Below are 17,385 nucleotides of genomic sequence, written 5' to 3'. Positions count from 1 at the left end.
TGTGAATAGACGAAAGGGCATCAAACCTAATGTTCAATATGCCATCATTGGCTTATTTATGTTCCATAATATTATGGGGCCCGGCAGTTTAATAATAATTATGCTCTGGGTTTACTACTTGTTGCTTTTTATTTGAGGAAGTGAAAGCTTTTTCATGACCTGTTATCTCATTGATTCTTACTCGTCTCTGAGGTCGTCAAAGTTTAGTAGGGTCTATTATTCCCACTTTATAGGCAAAGAAATGGAGGTGACATGATTTACTTTAAGTTGCAAGTGAGTTCATCCCTGAACTTGGATTTAAATTGGGTTTTTCTTTTCTTTTTTTTGAGATGGAGTCTCGCTCTGTTGTGCCCAGGCTGAAGTGCAGTGGCGCCATCTTGGCTGACTGCAACCTCTGCCTCCTGGGTTCAAGTGATTCTCCTGCCTCAGCCTCCCAAGTAGCTGGGACTATAGGTGCCCGCCACCACGCCTGACTGTTCTTGTATTTTTGGTAGAGACAGGGTTTCACCATGTTGGTCAGGCTGGTCTCGAACTCCTGACCTCAGGTGATCCGCCCACCTTGGCCTTCCAAAGTGCTGAGATTATAGGCATGAGCCACTGCGCCCGGCCCAGGTTTTCCTTCTTAAATTTCACTTCACTGATACCTTTAGGGGAAAAAAATCCACACATCTTTTTCTTTCTTTCTTTCTTTTTTTTGGAAGTGGAAGGACTTAAAGATACAATATCATTGTGCTTTTCTGATAACTAGATAGTGGATGATAGTTAACATTTATTGAGTGTTTATCTGCAGGAATCTGTGCTAGGTGCTGCATAGACATTACCTCATTTATTCCTCACAATAACATTCAAGGTAGAACTTATTATCCCCAGTTTTACAGATGACAAGGTTTTGTGAGGTCCTAGGTCAAGGGAGTGATAGTGAGTGACAAAGCCTTAACTGAAAGCAGGGCTGGGCTCAATCCTGGGCTTTCTGATTCCAGAGTGTGTGCTCCTCCTAACCTGTGTGCTAACAGGCCTTAGGGATGACTAATGGGCAGGGCTGAGAGCCCCGATGCCTGCTGCTGCCACCACCCCAGGTCTGATGGGAGGTGGGGGTTGGACGGGCTTTATGTTCTATTGCAGTACAGTTTTCACACCCTGGTCTTTTCCTTTGCTAGAAGCATTTGTGTAGCCAGGTGGAGGGTCATTACTTTAGAAAAAATAATCAGAGCTGAGAAAACATCTGCATTTGCAGAGAATGAAGTATTTAATAAGACCAGATGGGCCAGGTGCAGTGGCTCATGCCTGTAATCCCAATACTTTGGGAGGTTGAGGTGGGCAGATTGCTTGAGCCCAGTAGTTTGAGAGCAGCCTGGGCAACACAGCTAAACCCCATCTCTACAAAAAGTACAAAAATTAGCTGGGCGTGGTGGTGTGTACCTGTGGTCCCAGCTACTCTGGAGGCTGAGGTGGGAGGATTGCCTGAGCTCAGGAGGCCGAGGTTGCAGTGAGCTGAGATCACACCACTGCACTCCAGCACTCCAGCCTGGGTGACAGAGCAAGACTCTGTCTCAAAAAAAAAAAAAAAAAAAAAGACTAGATGCGGAGATTAGGGACAGAGAGAATCAAAGTGGTTTATGGACAGAGGAAATTAGTGATACTCTGACCCAGAGGCCATCTTTAGTGTCCAGGCCATTTTGCTTAAGCTGCTGGTGAAATTGTGAAACTGGAGGCATGGCACTTGTGCTAAAATCTGTGTGGTAAATAAGGCCCTCAGTTTCTGCTTTAGGTGGCAGAGTTGAAAATCTGATTCCTTTTTGGTCTTTAGCTTCCAGTGTACTTTAATGCAGTACATTGTGGGCGTGGTGGGGATGTGGTTCAGAAATTTACCTAAACTCTGTGGACTTACCCCTCTCTCCAGCCACGCACTCTGTCATCTTTGGTTCCACTCTTCAGAATTCAGCTCTGATCCCCTGGAGTTGGGGGGGTGATGGGTGGTGTCAGATACCCAAGTGGTCGGGTTGCTCCGGTGGAGAGAACAGCATCCTGCCCCCATGGGCCTCAGTTGTTTTCTTGCGGGTGGCCTTTAGCCATCTCTAGCTATAAAGACACCAAGAAACTGGGAGAAATGACCAAGAAACTGTCACCCCAAACCCTGCAGTTGATTACTTTTTTTTGTTTTTTTTTTGTGACAGCATCTCACTCTGCCACCTAGGCTGGAGTGCAGTGGCGTGATCATGGTTCACTGCAACCTTGACCGCCTGAGTAGCTGAGACTACAGGCGTGCACCACCAAGCCTGGCTAATTTTTTACATTTTTTGTAGAGATGGGGTTTTGCCACATTGCCTAGGCTGGTCTTGAGCTCCTGGGCTCAAACAATTTGCCCGCCTCAGCCTCTCAAACTGCTGAGATTACAGGCGTGAGCCACCATGCCTGGCCCCATTGACTTTTTCTTATTGGCGAGTTCAACAGAGGAGAGATGGTTGCCATAGTTTTAAAAAAGAGGCCAGGTGTGGTGGCTCACGCCTGTAATCCCAGCACTTTGAGAGGCTGAGGCGGGCAGATCACCTGAGGTCAGGAGTTCCAGACTAGCCTGGCCAACATGGTGAAACCCTGTCTCTACAGAAAAATACAAAAATTAGCCGGGTGTGGGTGTTGCACACCTGTAGTCCCAGCTACTCAGGAGGATGAGGTAGGTGGATCATTTGAGCCTGGGAGGCCAAGGCTGCAGTGAGCGGAGATTGCACCACTGCATTCCAGCCTTGGTAACAGAGCAAGACCTTCTCAACAAAAAAAAAGAGTGAAAGAAAAGGCTGGGTGTAATGGCTCATGTCTGTAATCCCAGCACTTTGAGGGGCTAAGGTAGGAGTATTGCTTGAGGCCAGGTGAGACCAGCCTGGGCAACATAGTGAGACCCTGTCTCTACAAAAATTTTAAAAATTAGCCGGGCATGGTGGTATACAGTCATAGTCCTAGCTGCTCAGAAGGCTGAGGCGGGAGGATCACTTGAGGCCAGGAGTTTGAGGCTGCAGTGAGCTATAATCATGCTGCTGCATTCCAGCCTGGGTGACAGAGTGAGATCCTGTCTCTTAAAAGAAAAAAGAAAGGGAAGACAGAAATCAGATTAAAGAAGAGAGAAGAAGTGAGACTGTTGGCTTACAACTTGATGAAAGGTGGAAGCGGAAGGGCAAGAGCTTCTGCTAAGTAGTGAGGACCTTGGCAAGGACAACAGTATCTTTTTCGTGTTGTGTTAGGCCGTGTCTCTCTAGCGCCCAGCTCAGAGTGCACGTGTGTTATGTGTGAGGGAATCTAGTGAGGAGTCTTCCTGCATTAGGCACGTCTGCAGGTGTCTGTTGAATTGTATATCTGCTGAAGAATTCAGTCTGGTTAACTCTGGCAGGAGATTCTGTCTGGTTAACTCTGGCAGGAGAGGGATGGACAGCACAGCCACGTGGTTAACTAGTAGCTTTTATTGACTTTTCCTATTTAAAGGCGAAATGAAACCTTAGTCCCAGCCTTCTCCTCTCTCCTGCCCATTCTTCTTTATTTATTTATTTTTTTTTTTGGAGACAGTGTCTTGCTCTGTGGCCTCCCGGCTAGAGTGGCATGATCTCGGCTCACTGCAACCTTGACCTCCCGGGCCCAGGCCATCTCCCCAACCTCAGCCACCTGAGTAGCTGGGACTACAGGCCCACACCACCACACCCGACTAATTTTTAAATTTTGTGTAGAGACAAACTCTCTCTGTGTTGCCCAGTCTGGTCTTGAACTGCTGGACTCAAGCGATTCTCCAGCCTTAGCCTCCCAAAGTGCTGGGATTACAGGCAACCCACTGCACCCAGCCCCCTGTCTCTTTTCTGTTGCCAATTGAAGTCTGGAGGTGGCATGGGTCCTGGGAAGCCAGTGCCAGTGTTGGAAGCTTGGGAAGAGAGGAGGAGCAGCTTGGTCAGGGGGAAGATGCAGAGTGCTCACTCCTGGCACCTGCAGCTCCCGGGGGTATGGCAGCTACCCTTTAGCATGGACTGTCCCCAGCCTACAGAAAGTCAGCTTACAAAGGTTCTAGCCATATTCCTCCCTGCCTCCACTGCCAAAGCTCCTTGTGGTTGAGAATTGTCGGGCTGTGGTGGGACAGGGACAGGTGGGAGAGCAGCACCTGGCGCTGATGAGCACAGCAGTGATGGCAGCAGCAGAGACGCTTAGAGACCGTTGGCCTTGCCACGCTCTGCCCTGAGTGCCCATGTGTCTTAACGCGCTGAGTCCTCACCACAGCGGACAGACTGGGTGCTGTTATGATTCCTGCTTTTCACACTAGGAAGTGGGGCACAGAGGACTAAAACAAGTGGTGGCGTCAGGATTTAGATGAAGGCATTGGGTTTTGGACTTGTGCTCTTGCAGACCAATTGAGGGCAACTGACTTGGGCATATTCCACAGGGTTACCTCCGTCCTGGTCACCCCTTCCTGTCTTCAGATCCCTCCTCCATATTTCCCTCTCTTCACTCTTGAGTTATCTCTCTGAAATGCCAGGAGAGGTGCATTGAGGTTAATTGGCGTATTCATTGAAATATTCCTGGCCTGTTTCTCAGGGGGCAGAGTCAGGAGGTAATTCTAAAGCACTGGGAGGAGAGTGTGGGCGCAGGGGGGCTTCCCAGGGGGGCACTTAAGACACTGTGTGTTCAGGAACCTGGGGGCTGTGCCTTGGGAATCCAGAGAGTGCTGAGGGCAGCCCTGTTCCTGGAAAAGGTGAGGAAGTCCTTCCCTTCCTTCTGATTCCCAAGTTGTGGAACCCAAGCAGATCCATTATTGCGCCAGGTAAACTCCTTTATGGGTGATTCTTTTAAGAGAATGAGCTGGGCCAGGGGTGGAGGAAGGCAAGTGGAGGGAGAGCATTAGGACAAATACCTAATGCATGCGGGGCTTCAAACCTAGATGACAGGTTGACAGGTGCAGCAAACCACCATGGCACACGTATACCTATGTAACAAACCTGCACGTTCTGCACGTGTATCCTGGAACTTAAAGGAAAATTTTAAAAAAAGAGAACGAGCCATCTGGGAATCCTAATCGCTGTGTGTAATTGGCACATGAACTTATGGAACAGAACCTTTTTCCCAGTTTGGCCATGACTAGTCAGTCATCCATTTCCCTGAGAAAAAGGAAAAAGGAAATATTTTAACTAGTGACATGGGCTTGGGTCAGTTTCTTTCCAAAACAGATAGGCTTTCTCAAAACCACCCTTGCATGGGTAGGAAAAACAAATAAACTTTCTGCTTTTGGTATTCTAAGTTCCTTTAGACAGTGGGGCCTGTGGAAAATTATATAAGCAAGTCATAACAGCGATCACTTCCCCTTACTGTGGCCAGACTGCGCACACATCATTTCTAGTCTTCAGGTAGGGTCCTTTCACCCCATTTTACAGCAGGGAAGTTGTTCCAGTGAGGTAAAGGGCCATAAACCCAATAATTTGCATAGCGAATGACTCCAAATCCCATGAGATTACATGTTCAGGGAGCAAAAGGAAGAGGAATGGGGCAGAAAAAGACAGTATGAGGCAGGGAAGAAATTCACAGGTGGCAGCTGGAATCGGCCCTCTGGGTGTAGTGAGCCCCGTGCTAGGCCCTAGCGTAGTAGGGTGGGGACACAAACAAGCCCCTGAGCCTCAACCACCCTCAGGGAGCCAGGGAGCAGGGGGGATTCCTACTTTAGGAATCCTTTACACACTGACTTTTTTCAGCACATTTATTGAGCACCTGTTGTATGTCAGTGCCACGCGGTAAGACAGCCTGCGTCTGCAAGAGGTTGGATGCATTGTCAGCCATGCAAGTGCAGTAACCTGGATTTAACTGGCCAGGAAGCCCTGGACATTGAGTGCTAAGCAAATTTATGCTAACTAGTAGAATATTCTTCTTGATTTGGTTTTGTTTATTTCTTGCACCTAAGACTGAGAATTTCTAGAACTTACCTACCCGCTGTGTCTGCTGTTTGTGGAATGTTTGTGTTTTGCAAACAGGATCATTTTGCAACTCCTTCCTGAGGACCAGCCCTGCACTTTGGCTGCAGGAAAGGCTGGGACCATTTCCCTTGCCTGCAGGCTGCCCTTGGGCCTGTCACCACTTTGGATCTGGTGCTCTGAATGTGCTTGTCCTTGCCCAGCCTACTCATCGAGAGATACAGCTGCCCCCGGTGGACTGGGCAGCCCTTCCTAGAGGAGGATTTTGCAGTCTGTGCCCTTTCCTAGGTGCTCTAGCAACGGTGGGTGGGAGCAGTCCTGGGCATGGAGGCGCCTCATCCATGCTCTCGGCACTAGATTGTTCATGCTGCGTCTGGGGCTCCTTTCTAACCCTAGGACCACGGTGCTGTGTCTACCACGGCCTCGAAGCTGGTTGGAGCCTTGTAATAATGTCATCAGCCAGCATGGTAGCAAGCCCCCCATTCCTCCGTCTTCCTGAAGTATTTCTTTGTCATGTGCTGTATTTGGAAGCTGATGTATTGTGGGAAAAGGCCTAATAGGACTTCTTACTACTGGATATGATGAGTGAGATACCGTTTTGCTTGGGTTTTAACCTTTTATTTTCTAAGACCTTTGGATCCGTTTGATCAGGTCCATTCAAATAGAAATTACTTACATCTTCTAGAAATGAGTTAAACACCTGGCTTCTGCTCCCTGCTGTATTAACTGAGCTGACCTGCTAACTTGAAGAACACTTTTTTTTTTTTTTTTTTGAGACGGTGTCTCGCTCTGTCGCCCAGGCTGGAGTCCAGTGGCTAGATCTCGGCTCACTGCAACCTCCACCTGCCAGGTTCAAGCAATTCTTCTGCCTCAGCCTCCCAAGTACCTGGGACTACAGGCACGCACCACCATGCCCGGCTAATTTTTTGTATTTTTAGTAGAGACGGGGTTTCACTGTGTTGGCCAGGCTGGCCTCGAACTCCTGACCTTGTGATCTGCCCACCTCAGCCTCCCAAAGTGCTGGGATTACAGGTGTGAGCCACTGCACCTGGCCCCGAAGGACACTTTTACATGCTGCTAATGACAGGTTCCCTCTGTGCATGACCACCAGCCCAGGGGAAGGGTTCATGGCTTAAAGGTATCTCTTACCCTTCAAGCAAACTTGATGTATGGAAATGTGGATTTACCTTCAAAATAAACTAGTGTGTATCTGTACTTCTTGGCTTGAAATTAAATTCTTCACAGTAAAGGAATTTTGCAACAGAATTCCTTCTGTAGGAATTTAAACAGTTACCTTGCTATAGACAACATTTTAGGCAGTCTGATATCCCACCATTGGTGGGAATGACTGCCTGTCACATTAACCTGCCTGCCCCTCTTTGTCCCCCTACAGTGCTTATACACATGCGGGCTCAGAGGCACAGGTGCTCCTGGCTCTGCCTACAGCCTCCTAGGCCTGTCATCTGGGCCTGTTGGTGCAGTACATGGATCTAGGTGCTGTCACGGACTGTCAGTTGTGGCGTGTCCTGGCAGGGCCTGGCTGGCCCGACCTCTGCTCATGCAGTATTCATCTGCACACCAGGAGCTGTCTGGGCCATCTCTGCTGTGCTGCCCCACTCAGTTCTGTGTGCAGTTGCTTTCCTTTCTTGCTTGTCTCCAGGCCATTTTTATAAGTTTTTATGAGGTCCAAATGCTTAGGCGTAGGCAGTAGGCAGGAAAATCCAGCAGGGCATGTAGATCATTCCTAGTAGTAAAAGAGGTCAAGGGGTTTGGCTAAAAACCTCACTTATATTGGGATATGGGAAAAGTGGGAGGGAACTGATTTCTCAGGAGTCCGCTTCATAATATGTGTCATGGCATGATCGCCTTCAATCCTCATGACAGTCTTACAAAGTTACCCGTATGAGGCCCACTTGAAAGATGAGGCGCAGTGAGGTTAGATGACTTGCCTGAGATCTCTCACCTGGTAAATGGCGGAGCTAAATCAGAGTAAGACACTCAAACTGCGTTGTGGTTAAGAGCTTGGACTCTGGAACCAGACTGTGCTGTACTATACCGGTTACTAGAGTGTGTGACCGGGAGTGTGTTCCTTATCCTCCCGAGACTCAGTTTCCTCATCTGTGCAATGAAGGGTGTAACAGTCCTCCTAACCTCCTATGGTCGTAAGCATTTAGAATCCTCCCAGGCATGTGGTAAGCACCCAGTGAGCACCCCACACATCAGCTGGTACTGTCACTGACTAGTGCTCATGAAACTTGGAATGGAATTCTGAGGCTTGGGGCTTCCTCTCATCCAGAGACAGTCTTCAGGGGAGCATGCTGGGTCCAGACTGTCCAGTGAGTCAGCACAGGTTTCTTTGCAGTGTTTGGATGGGTGAGAATGAACAGTACCACCTCCAAGGGGGAGCTCTTTCCTATCTTGCTGGTCCCCTCCTCATCCCACTTGCTCCCGCTCTCTAACTGCCTTTGTCATCAGTATGAAAGCATCTGCAAAAGCCTGCTCTCTAGCTCACTCCTGATCCCCTGGGGCTTTGCTTTTTTTTTTTAATTAGCAATTCTTTAAACCTAAATAACCTGAAATAACTTATTTATTAAAGTTGTATCCGTTGGTCCCTTCCTCCACGTGTTGTGTTGTCCTGGGTTTTAGGGCAGGGGCGGCTTCATGGAAGTGTACTACGACCGGGTCTCTGCTCATGACAAACCTGCCTCAGGAGAGCCAGGGTAATATACACAACAGTTATGGGGAAGAAAAGGGATGAAATACCGAGATGGCATAGACAGTGTGATTGGGGAAAACAAGTGTGCTGTTACTTAAAAATCTATTATATGCCAAGTGTCGGTTCAGAAACTTTATATGCGTTGTCAGCCCTGCAAGTTAGGGGATACTGAGTCATTCCCTCTTTACAGATGAGAACCCAGAGACAGAAGCATCTTGTGCAAGGGCACTCGGCACATGGGTGAGAGGAGCTGGGGGTTTGAACCTGCGACCCTATTGACTTCCGTGGGCCTAGGGAGGAAATGCAATTTGAACTGTGCCCAGGCCATGGTCGGATTGTCTTAAGTGAGATGTGGGGGTGCTGGGGTGAGCGCAGGCTCAGAGTTGAGCGTGAGCAGCATGCATTCAGGGGCAGCAAGGAGGCCAGCCTGGCCAGGCTGGGGTTGCGTTCAGTGTTGATGAGCTGCTGTACTGGGTTCTGTATGGGTGATGGGAGATAAGTAAGATGTGTTCCTTGCCCTCTGGGATCTTGCTGCAGCTGGCGAGACAGACACACAAATAGATGATTTCAGTGCTGTGTGGTAAGAGGTGTGATGAGGGTAAGTATAGGGAGCTGTGGGAGCAGAGCAGAGGGAGCCGGGAGCATTCCCAGAGCCTTGCCCTGACTGCAAGGGCAAGGTAAGCAGCGGCAGGCTTAGCGGTGGAAGGCAGGAAGGGCTTCCTGAAAGGCAGAGAACAGCATGAGCAAAAAGGCATGTCCTTGAGGGCTTTTCTTATTTATTCTCCTGGTCGAATGGATGTCAGGGTACAGTGTGGGCTTTATGGGCATCAGGGAACCTGTCGGGGGTTTGAACACAGAGCGACGGTGGAAGTCGAGTTTTAGGTCAGTTAATCTTGTGGAGGCGGGAGAACTGAGTCAAGCAAGATCAGCTGGGGAGGAGTCAGCAAACTTTTTTCTGTAAAAGGCCAGAAGGTAAATGTTTTAGATTCCGTAGAGCTGGTTGGACTCCGTGGCTGCCCCCCTATGCCTAGCCAATTATTCTTTTATTTTTAGTAGAGATGGGGTCTCACTGTGTTGCCCAGGATGGCCTCGAACTCCTAGTCTCAATGATTCTCCTGCCTCAGCCTCCCAAAGCATTGAAATTACAGATGTGAGCCACCACGCCCAGTTGAAAATGGTTCTTCCAGGATGGATTTTTTTGTATGCTTATTCTGGAAAATAAAATGGAATTAAATTGGTGTAATCTACTTTGGAAATAAATGGGAGGAAAGAGGTGTCCTACCATTTCTGATGTAGGACAAAAAGGCATTTTCTTTTGGCTACTTTAAAGACTGAAACTAGAAATAGGGAAGTGTCTGATGCATATTTCCCTCAACCCTTGCATTGCATGCCTTTGCTCAGATGTCAGCTCCTCTGGGAATCCTCATGCCTCCCAGTTTAAAATGTCAGTGTGTCTCCTTCCCTCCGTGCTCCGGATTCCCTTTACTCTGCTTTACTCTCCATTTTTCCGAGGCACTCACCCTCTAGCATGCTGTGTTGCTCACTCATGCTTACTGAGAGGTGGAGGGCCTGGGCTCTGGAGCCAGGCTGCCTGGGGTTGAGTTGTGGCTTCACCACTTGCTACTTGTGTGGCTTTGGGTGGATTATTTAACCCCTTTGCCTTGGTTTCCTTATTTATATGAACAATACCTAACTCAGAATTTTCATGAGGATCAAATGAATTTGTATTTATAAAATGCATAGCATAACACCTGCCATGGAGTCAGTGCTATGTTATGTAAGTGTTTAATAAATACAGCTTCTTATTGTCCGTCTTCTTGCACAAAAATGGAAGCTTCATGAAGTCAGAAACCCTGTTTGTTTTGTTCTCTGATGGATTCCTAAGCGTTTTGAGCAGGACCTGGGGCAAAGCAGGCCATCTTTGCTCACCAAGTGAGTGACTGGGTTGGAGGAGGGTGTGGTCTGGGACGGTGTCAGGGAGTAGTGAGGTGTGGGTCAGTGCTGTGGACGGGTCTTCTCTGGGTCAGCTGGCTGAAGAGGCCGAAGCTGCTGTGTGCCAGTGTGTTTGCATACAGTCCGGGGGAGTGGGAGGGACGGTGCTGGGCTGGGGCAGAGGGGCTGGCTGCATTTGGAGAGCGCTGGGCCAAGTCCTACTGCAAGAGGAGAGAGAGTGTCTGGCTGTCAAGAGCAGTAAGATGCCTACAGGGCCCCGTATTTCCAAGCGCTCTTCCGTCCACCTCCTATCCTGGCCTGACCCCGCTTCACTTGGGAGAGCAGAGGATACCTTGTGCGTTCAGCGGGGAGGGCACGTCCAGAGGCCTTGGCGAGGCTGCCTGCGTGGGGGAGGAACCTGGGCCCAGGTGCTCCAGGCTGTGGCTGGAACAGGTGGAGCACAGCCAGCCGGGCTACACAGACCAGTCCCTGCCCACGGGCCTTCCCCCTCCCACCTACGGGCCACCCCTCTGCCGCCTTGCATCTTGCACCCTCCTGCCATGGACAGTGAGCCAGCCTGGCAGTGCCCTGCTGTGCTAACCGGGACCAGGAGGCCCGGGCCATCCTCCCTGACCACCTCATGGGGTCAGAGGACTGCACAAGAAATGGGTGCAGAGGCCGGCGCGGTGGCTTCGCCTGTGGTCCCAGCTAGGAGAACAAGAGATCCACCTCAGGTGGTGTTCTCGGCCCGGGGCGACGGAGGGCGTCCAGCACCCATAGCGGGTGTCAGCCTTGGAGTTCCCAGCGGCCACCGCCAGGCATGGTGCAACCCAGCAGGAGAAGGGGTACTTGGGACATTTTTACATGCAGTCCCTGTGACTTCCGTTCCTTACCAGGGACGGCTGCCAGGAAGGGGACCGGCTCCCCTCGGGACTCCCGGTCTGTACCAGCAGGGCCCAAGCTCTAGAGGGGTGGGGACCTTTCCCAGGGGCGCGGAGGCCGGGGTGCCCCTCCAGGACCTCCTTGGGCTGCGCCAGCAGCTGCAGGGCTCCGAGCAGTGGTAGATCTGGAAAACAGACCACAAAAGGCGTTGCAGAAACATGGATGTGACACTTTTAATTCCATTTAATTCCTTCACTCCAAAGAATGCAGGTCTTTCTAAATCATAAAACAAAGCCCAGAAGCCATCAAAGAAATAGCCTGACCACATAAAGTTCAAACAATTTATCTTTGCCTACTGCATGACCGAGTCGAATGACAACAAACAGGTGTGGGGGCGCATTTGTGCAAATATATTTGTGATGAGAATATCGTTCTCAGGCAAGCGTGGTGGCTCCCGCCTGTAACCCTAGTGCTTTAGGAGGAGGCAGAAGGATCGCTTGAGGCCAGGAGTTTTAGGCAACATACTGAGACTCCATCTCCACAAAAACACACACACAAAACAACAAAATGGATGTTGCATTACTTACTATAATAACAAAAAAGGAAGAAGAAACCATAGGCATTGAGAGGGGTCTAGTTCAATAAGTCCCAGTGCATCCAAACAATGAAATACCATGAATTTGTGGGTTTTTTAAAATAAGGTAAATGTTGATGACAAACTGTTCAATGAAATGCACTTCACCTCGCTCATACAAACATTAACTGAAAATAGGTCACTTGCATGTTAAACATAAAACTATAAAACTTTAGGGGAGAAATTCCAAGAGAAAAAATGGAGCCCTACAACTAGGTAGAGATTTGAGACTTGACACCAAAAGCATGACCCATACAAATATGGATACATCAGAATTCATCAACATTTAAAACCTAGGCTCCATGAAACACTAGCTTAAGAGGATGAAATGAAAAAGTACAGACCAGGAGAAAAGACAGGCATTCCTGGGAGATATTGCGGGTTCAGTTCCAGACTCCCACAATCAAAGCAAATATGGAAGTAAACTCAGTTACACAATGTTTTTGTTTCCCAGTGCATATACATGTTATGTTTACGCTACGGTGTAATCTATTAAGTGTGCAATAGCATTATGTCTAAAAACCATGCACATTCCTTAATTTAAAAATACTCTCTTGGGCGGGGTGTTGTGGCTCACGCCTGTAATCCCAGCACTTAGGGAGGCCAGGGCAGGTGGATGTCTTGAGCTCAGGAGTTCGAGACCCGCCTTGGCAATGTGGTCCACAAAAAGAAATAAAATTAGCTGGGTGTGGTGGTACATGTCCATCGTCCCAGCTACTAGGGAAGATAAGATGGGAGGATCGCTTGAGCCTGAGACGTCGACGCTGCAGTGAACCATGTTTGTGCCGCTGCACTCCAGCTTGAGTGACAGCACAAGATCCTGTCTCAAAAAAAGAAAAAAAAAAAACAAAACAAGAATATTGGTTTGCTTAATGACTTGTGATACAGAAAAAACTTTGCTAAAAAATGCTAAGGATTATCTGAGCCTTTAGAGACCCCTACATAATCTTTTTGATCTTTTTGCTGGTGGAGTCATGCCGTGAAGCTGATTGGCTGCTGGCTGATGAGGATGGCGGTTGCTGAAGGGTTGTTGTGGGGGGGTTCTGCGGCAATTTCTCAAAATAAGACAATAATGAAGTTTGCCACATCGATTGACTCTCACAAAAGATTGATCTGTAGCTTTGTAATGCTGTTTGATAGCATTTTACCTACAGGAGAACTCCTTTCAAAATTGAAGTCAGTACTCTCAGATCCTGGTGCGGCTTTATTAACTAAGTTTATGCACTATTCTAAATCCTTTGTTGTCATTTCAACAATGTTCACAGCATCTTCCCCAGGAGTAGATTCTATCTCAGGAAACCACTTTCTTTGCTCATCCCTAAGAAGCAACTCCTCATCTGTTCAAGTTTGATCATGAAATCACAGCAATTCAATTCCATCTCCAGGCTCCACTTCTAATTCTAATTCTCTTGCTATTTCCCCCACATCTGCAGTGACTTTCTCCACTAAGTCCTGAACCCCTCAAAGTCATCCATGAGGGTTGGAATCCACTTCTTCCAAATGCCTGTTAATGTGGCTAGTTTGACCTCATCCTATTTGATCACAGATGTTCTTAATGGCATCTAGAATGGTGAATCATTTTGAGAAGGTTTTCAATTTACTTTGCCCAGATCCATCAGAGGAATCACCATGTATTGCAGCTACAGCGTTATGAAATGTATTTTTTAAATAACAAGGCTTGAAAGTCTTTGTTCCACAGGCTGCAGAATGGATGTTGTGTTAGCAGGTATGAAAACAACACTCGTCTCCTTGTACATCTCCAGCAGAGCTCTTGGGTGACCAGGTGCATTGTCAGTGAGCAGTAATCTTTTGAAAGGTATCCTTTTCTGTGAGCAGTGGGTTTCAGAGAGGGCTTACAGTAAACCATGCTGTAAACAGATATGCTGTCATCCAGGCTTTGTTGATTATTTATAGAACACAGGCAGAGTGAATCTGGCACAATTCTTAAGGGCCCTAGAGTTTTGGGAATGATGGATAAGAATTGGCTTCCATTTAAAGTTACCAGCTGCATTCACCCCTAACAAGAGAATCAGCCTGTCCTTTGAAGCTTTGAAGCCAGGCATTGACTTTCCTTCTCTAGCTAGGAAAGTCCTAGATTGCATCTTCTTCCAATAAAAGGCTGTTTTGTCTACATTGAAAATCTGTTGTTCAGTGTCACCACCTTCATCAGTGAACTCAGCTAGATCTTTTGGGTAATTACTGCAGCTTCTACCTCAGCACTTGCTGCTTCATCTTGCATTTTTCTGTTAGGGAGATGGCTTCCTTTCTTCATCTCATGAGCCAACCTCCTCTGCTAGCTTCAAACAGTTCTGTAGCTTCCTCACCTCTCTCAGCCTTCAGAGAATTGAAGATAGTTAATGCTTTGTTCTGGATTAGGCTTTGTCTTCAGGGAATGTTGTGGCTGGTTTGATCTTCTAACCAGACCACTAAAACAAAACTTTTTGCATATCAGAAATAAGCTGTTTCACTTTGTTATCGTTTGTGTGTTCACTGGAGTAGGACTTTTCATTTCCTTCAAGAACTTTTCCTTTGCATTCATGACTTGGCTAGCTGTTTAGTGCAAAAGGCCTAGATTTTGGCCTGTCTCAGCTTTCAACATACCTTGCTGGCTAAGCTTAATTATTTCTAGTTTTGGATTTGAAGTGAGGGATGCACAACTCTTCCTTTCACTTGAACACTTAGAGGCCACTGTAGGGTTATTGATTGGCCTGGTTTCAATATTGTGTGTCAGAGAATAGGGAGGCCCAAGGAGAGAGAGAGAGACCTGAGGGAACAGCTGGTTGGTGGAGCATTCAGAGCACACACAATATTTATCAATTAGTTCATGGTCTTATATGAGTGCAGTTCATGGTGCCCCAGAACAATGACAATGACAATAGTGACGTCAAAGATCACAGATTATCATAGTACATATCATAATAATGAAAAAGTTTGAAATGTGAGAATTACCAAAATTTTGACACAGAGACCCAAAGTGAGCACATGCTGTTGGGATGATGGCTCCTGTAAGTTTCCTTGATGCAGGATTGCCACGACCTTCAATTTGTACAGCAAAGTACAATAAAGCAAAGCATAATAATATGAAGTCTGCTTGGATTTGCAAATTTCAGGTCCGACCAAGTGCTAGTATCCAGAATGTGCCAAGAACTCTCAAAATGCAACAGCATTTTTTGAAAACCCGAATACAAAATAGACAAAAGACACTAATAGGCATTTCACCAAGAGTATATACAGATGTCAAGTAAGCACATGAAAAGATGTTCGCCATTTCCTGGCAAGGTATTGTTATGAACCGAATGTATATATCCCCCAGATTCATGCGTAGAAGCCCTAACCCCGTGTGGCTGAATTTGGAGTAAGAAATAATTAAGGTTGAATGAGGTCATAAGTTGGGATCCTGATAAGACAGGATTTGTGTCCTTGTTAGAGGAGACCCCAGGGAGTTGGCTCCCATTCTCTCCACCTACACACACCAAGGAAAGTCCACATGAGGACAGAGTGACAGGGGCCATCTATAAACCAGGAAGGGCCCTTGCCAGGAACTGATGCTGCCACACCTTGATCTGGGACTTTCAACCTGTAGAATGGTGAGAAAACAGTTTAAGGTGCTGAAGTCGCCCAGCCTGTGGTATTTTGTTACGGCAGCCCAAGCAGACTAATACACATGAAGATCGTGGTGAGGCAGCATGACACACCCATCAACATGCCTTAAATACAATGTAGAAACAGCACCACAAGCTGGTGAGGATGGGGAGAAACTGGGCAACTCACACATCGCTGGGTAAATGTAACGTGGTACAGCCACCCTGGAAAAGAGTGTGGCAATTCCCCCTCCCAATACAGCAAATACCACCACCAACAGCAAAACATGCCACTACGGAACAACCTGGCAACTCAGTCCCTGGGCATTTGCCCCAGAGAAATGAACATGTACGGTGTGGCAGAGAATTAATGCAGTTGGTCTGGGATGCTCAGATCCTGCTCATTCCAAGAGAATGTCTGGCCTTGCCTGGCTCCAGGGAGGAAGGCCAGAAATCACTGAAATACTCGCCTGATAAGAGTGTCTTTTCGTAGCTGGGGCTGTGGGCAGTTTATGCTGACGGCCTGATCTATGGTGGGGCCCTGGGCCAGGTGGTGTCCTTCAGGGAGTTGGGCTTCATGAAGTTCTTTGAGTCCTTTTAGGGAGTCGTCCAACTCAAGGATGTCTGGAGGACCTCACCTGACAACAGTTATGTTCACACAAAATTCTGGACACGAGTGACCTCAGCAGGCTCGTTCCTCAAAGCCAAAACCTGAGAACAGCTCCTCAGAGGCCTTTCAAGGGCCAAGAGGTTAAGGGCTGGGAGTGGGTGTGGAAATAAAGAGGAGCGTTTGGAGATCCATATTAGAGGAGGAATGAACAGGACTGGGCCACAGGTTGTTTAGGACATAGGGACATACAGGATGAGGAAACTTTCCCAGAGTCCTAGACTAATACACAAATTAACATACACGGGCACAGGCCGGGGGCAGTGGCTCATGCCTGTAATCCCAGCACTTTGGGAGGCCAAGCTGGGAGGATTGCTTGAGCCCAGGAGGTTGAAGCTGCAGTGAGCTATGATCATGCCACTGTACTCCAGCCTGGGTGAAAGAGGGAGACCCTGTCTCTAAAGGAATTTAAAAAAAACACTGGTGCAATTTATTGACAGCCTGGGTCACAGCCAAATAGAAGAAGAAGAAGATTTGGGGGTTGGATTGTTTTTAATATGTAATGTCTGTGAAACAACCAAGCCAGAAAATCAACAGAGCAATTCTATATCTATGTAATTCTGAATGAAGATAAAACCTTGGGCTTATGAGCATGGAGATAATAATTAATGCCTTGGAAATGGATTGCATCACCCAGAGGTTATGTTTTTAAGTGTAGAGATAGAATAGTAAGGCCATACCTGAACTGTGTTGCACTGGAGATTATAAACCGAGGCAGAGGAGTCTCTGCTGGCAAAAGCTGCTGGGGAGGAGCATCCAGAGAGGGAGGAGCAGGTTCTGATGTCAGGATCCAGAGAGGAGAGGGTCCTCAGAATCGCAGGTGAGCCCCTCACCCGGACTGCTGCCAGGGTGTCCAGGAAGATGGGCAGTGGAAAGTGGCCATTAGGTTTTTCCCACAACAGTTCATCAGTGGCGAGAGAGAGAGGAGTTCTGGGACGATCTGGTGGGAGAGCGAAGAGTGTAGGAGAAATGAAGAGGGAACCTCCAGTGACCACGGTGAAAGGTGCTGTATGTTGACTTCACGGAAATTTAACTCTGAAGGGGCC

At 47.9% G+C, this 17,385-nt stretch overlaps 1 protein-coding gene across 1 annotated transcript in view; it reads left to right on the top strand.

The window, feature by feature from the left end:
- Positions 1-11,456, top strand: part of LOC100991901 (uncharacterized) — a 37,592-nt gene extending 26,136 nt beyond the window's left edge. Inside the window, exon 11 of the mRNA XM_055105458.3 lies at positions 9,697-11,456. Within this exon, the coding sequence (XP_054961433.1) occupies positions 9,697-9,797 (101 nt within the window). The 3' untranslated portion in view covers positions 9,798-11,456. The remainder of the gene's footprint in view (positions 1-9,696) is intronic.
- The last annotated feature ends 5,929 nt before the right edge of the window (positions 11,457-17,385 follow it).

The sequence above is a fragment of the Pan paniscus genome, chromosome 23 (genome assembly GCF_029289425.2).
Source record: "Pan paniscus chromosome 23, NHGRI_mPanPan1-v2.0_pri, whole genome shotgun sequence".
In the NCBI taxonomy this organism is placed as follows: Eukaryota; Metazoa; Chordata; class Mammalia; order Primates; family Hominidae; genus Pan; species Pan paniscus.
The sequence above is the reverse complement of the archived record's forward strand: the minus strand, read 5'-3'. Positions and strand labels throughout refer to the sequence as shown.